We start from the raw sequence: 2,348 nt of genomic DNA, 5'->3' as shown, positions 1-2,348 counted from the left end.
AGAAACCTGCTCTGGATCCATGAAACATCAGTAACTACAGACTGGTATCACTTTTATCTTTTCTTTCAAAAACTCTTGAATGCATTGTCGATAATCAACTGTCTATCTCTCACAGAACAACCTCCAAGATCCCAACCAGTGTGGCTTTAAAGCAGCACATTCGACGCTGACATACCCTTTGGATATCTCTGAAAAACTAGATGCTGCTACATAAGCCAAGCTGTCATCTGTCCTCAATCCTCTTCAACCTTTCAGCAGCATTTGCTATGGTCAACTATACAATCAACTCTCTTGTCCACACTTAAGAGTCTTGGGATTAGTGGATCAGCATGGGAATGGTTTGCTTCTTACCTGGAAGGACACTCATATCAAGTATTATGGAGGGAGTGACATCTACTCCATGCAGACTCTCCACTGGTGTCCCACAATGCTCAGTACTTGTTCCTCTTCTTTTTTTCTCTGTATACTCACTCTCTTGGTAAAGTTATTTCCTCACATGTGTTCTTTTACCACTGCTATGCTGATGATACTCAACTTATCTTCTCTTTCTCACCCTCAGACCACAGCTTCTGTTTGGATCTCAGCATGTCTGGCAGACGTATCATCATGGATAACAGCTCATCAGTTAAAGCTCAATCCTAGCAAAACTGAACTGATGATCATCCCAGGTGATTCATCCCCAGGTTAGGATCTTGCAATATCCCTGCTTAACAGTCACAGCTTGATTTCTCTCTATATAAGGACATCTGCCAAATGCTGTAAATGTAAACTTATACTGTATAGGAGTCAGAATGAGAAAAGTGAAGAAAAACACTGCACCAAGACTTTGTGGCTGAAATCACACACAGATGTTCTCTTGGTGCCCAGAGAGGAATGTGCAGGCCAATACCATCCCTACAGTGAATACATATTTAACGGCTGAGAGGGAGGTAGAATTATCTCTTTCCTACTAACTGGGTGATGACACGGCTGAGCTGACGATAATACAGCAGCCCTACAAACCATTATTTATAATTAAGTTGTAGATGTAGGAATAATTGCTAGCCATAGTCTGAATTGCAATAAAGTTTAACTCCCAAGAAATCCAAAAAAAATTTCCTACTATCTAAAATCTTTGATATCTCAAATATCTTTCTCTTCCCCAAATAAAAATTATTCTAGCTACCACTGGAAATTCCACCCAATTTGGTCTACACTTCTGACTCCCTTCAGCCAAAGAAGGCCCAACCCAAGTCTCTGCCCGTTTCGACTCATGTATAATAGTAGTTGCAGGCATTTACTTACTACTGTAATCCAACTTCACGCCTAATTGAAAATAATCAACTAACACTAACCACCTGCTTATGTCTATGCACTTTAACAAACCCATTTCACTGCCACCTGCACCCTAACCAATAATGATATAAATTTTTTTTTATTATTCTCAACATCTAGACAGCTCGGTCTAATAATACTTACCATTGAACTTAACCAACCCCAACTAGCCTTCCTGCATATCTGCACCCACACCTTCTTTAGAGCCATGCTCTTCCTTTGCTCCAGGTCTATTATACTCCATAACCTAAACAATGAACAAGACATCTGAAAAATAGGAGGCCTCCACAAACTTATACCCTTCACTTCGTCTTGCCTAATCATTAGCAGTCTTGCACACACCCCACCTCCCAACCACCATCAGCTCTATACCCTGGAAGACCAACGTGCTTGATAATCAACCCATAGATGCTGTTGCTCCCAGTGGACTTTTGCCAGGTCGGATATACTTTTTCCCTTTTGTTTTGCCTGTTTTTGCGAATTTCAGTTGTGTACTTTGCTAGCCTTGCTTTGCTAGATATATTTGCTAACAATTTTCATGCTCCGGCGCTTTTCCTGCCGGTTGGATTATATTTTTGGGGTTTAGAGCTTGCAGCGATTTTTTGCCCTATTTTGCCGTGGATTATTATTGCTGTTTAATTAATATTGGATTATTTCCTGTTTATAGATTGTAACTTCCATGAGTTAAAGAACTGCGCCTGTGGACAATTGTCATACCTTGGTTACCTGTAGGATCGTGGGCCCTATGCAAAGATACTGTGTGGGGGCCCCTATTTCACTTTTTTAATGATAATGTAAAATGAATAGCAATTAGTATATTAAAATTTGTATTACTATAGACAGGACATATGATTCAGTGATTTAGTAACCACTTGTGAATTACTGCCTTACAGCATTGAATGTATAAAATAGTATAACAACGTGTTATTTGTATTCATGTCAATGCAGCAGCACTGTATATCATATTTTGATCATAATATGTCCTAACCTTTAAAATAGATGGAACAACTCAGTATATTTTTATAAAAAATTGC

At 39.2% G+C, this 2,348-nt stretch overlaps 1 protein-coding gene across 1 annotated transcript; it reads left to right on the top strand.

The window, feature by feature from the left end:
- The first annotated feature begins 753 nt into the window (after positions 1 to 753).
- LOC113650633 (NADH-ubiquinone oxidoreductase chain 5-like) lies at positions 754 to 2,050 on the top strand. The gene is given in 5 exon segments (XM_047817839.1): positions 754 to 758; positions 868 to 1,039; positions 1,041 to 1,292; positions 1,294 to 1,362; positions 1,364 to 2,050. Coding segments are annotated over 5 exon segments (843 nt in total). The 3' UTR covers positions 1,709 to 2,050.
- Positions 2,051 to 2,348: the final 298 nt, after the last annotated feature.

This window comes from Tachysurus fulvidraco, chromosome 8 (assembly GCF_022655615.1).
Source record: "Tachysurus fulvidraco isolate hzauxx_2018 chromosome 8, HZAU_PFXX_2.0, whole genome shotgun sequence".
Classification (NCBI taxonomy): Eukaryota; Metazoa; Chordata; class Actinopteri; order Siluriformes; family Bagridae; genus Tachysurus; species Tachysurus fulvidraco.
This window is presented reverse-complemented; position numbering and strand designations above follow the sequence as displayed.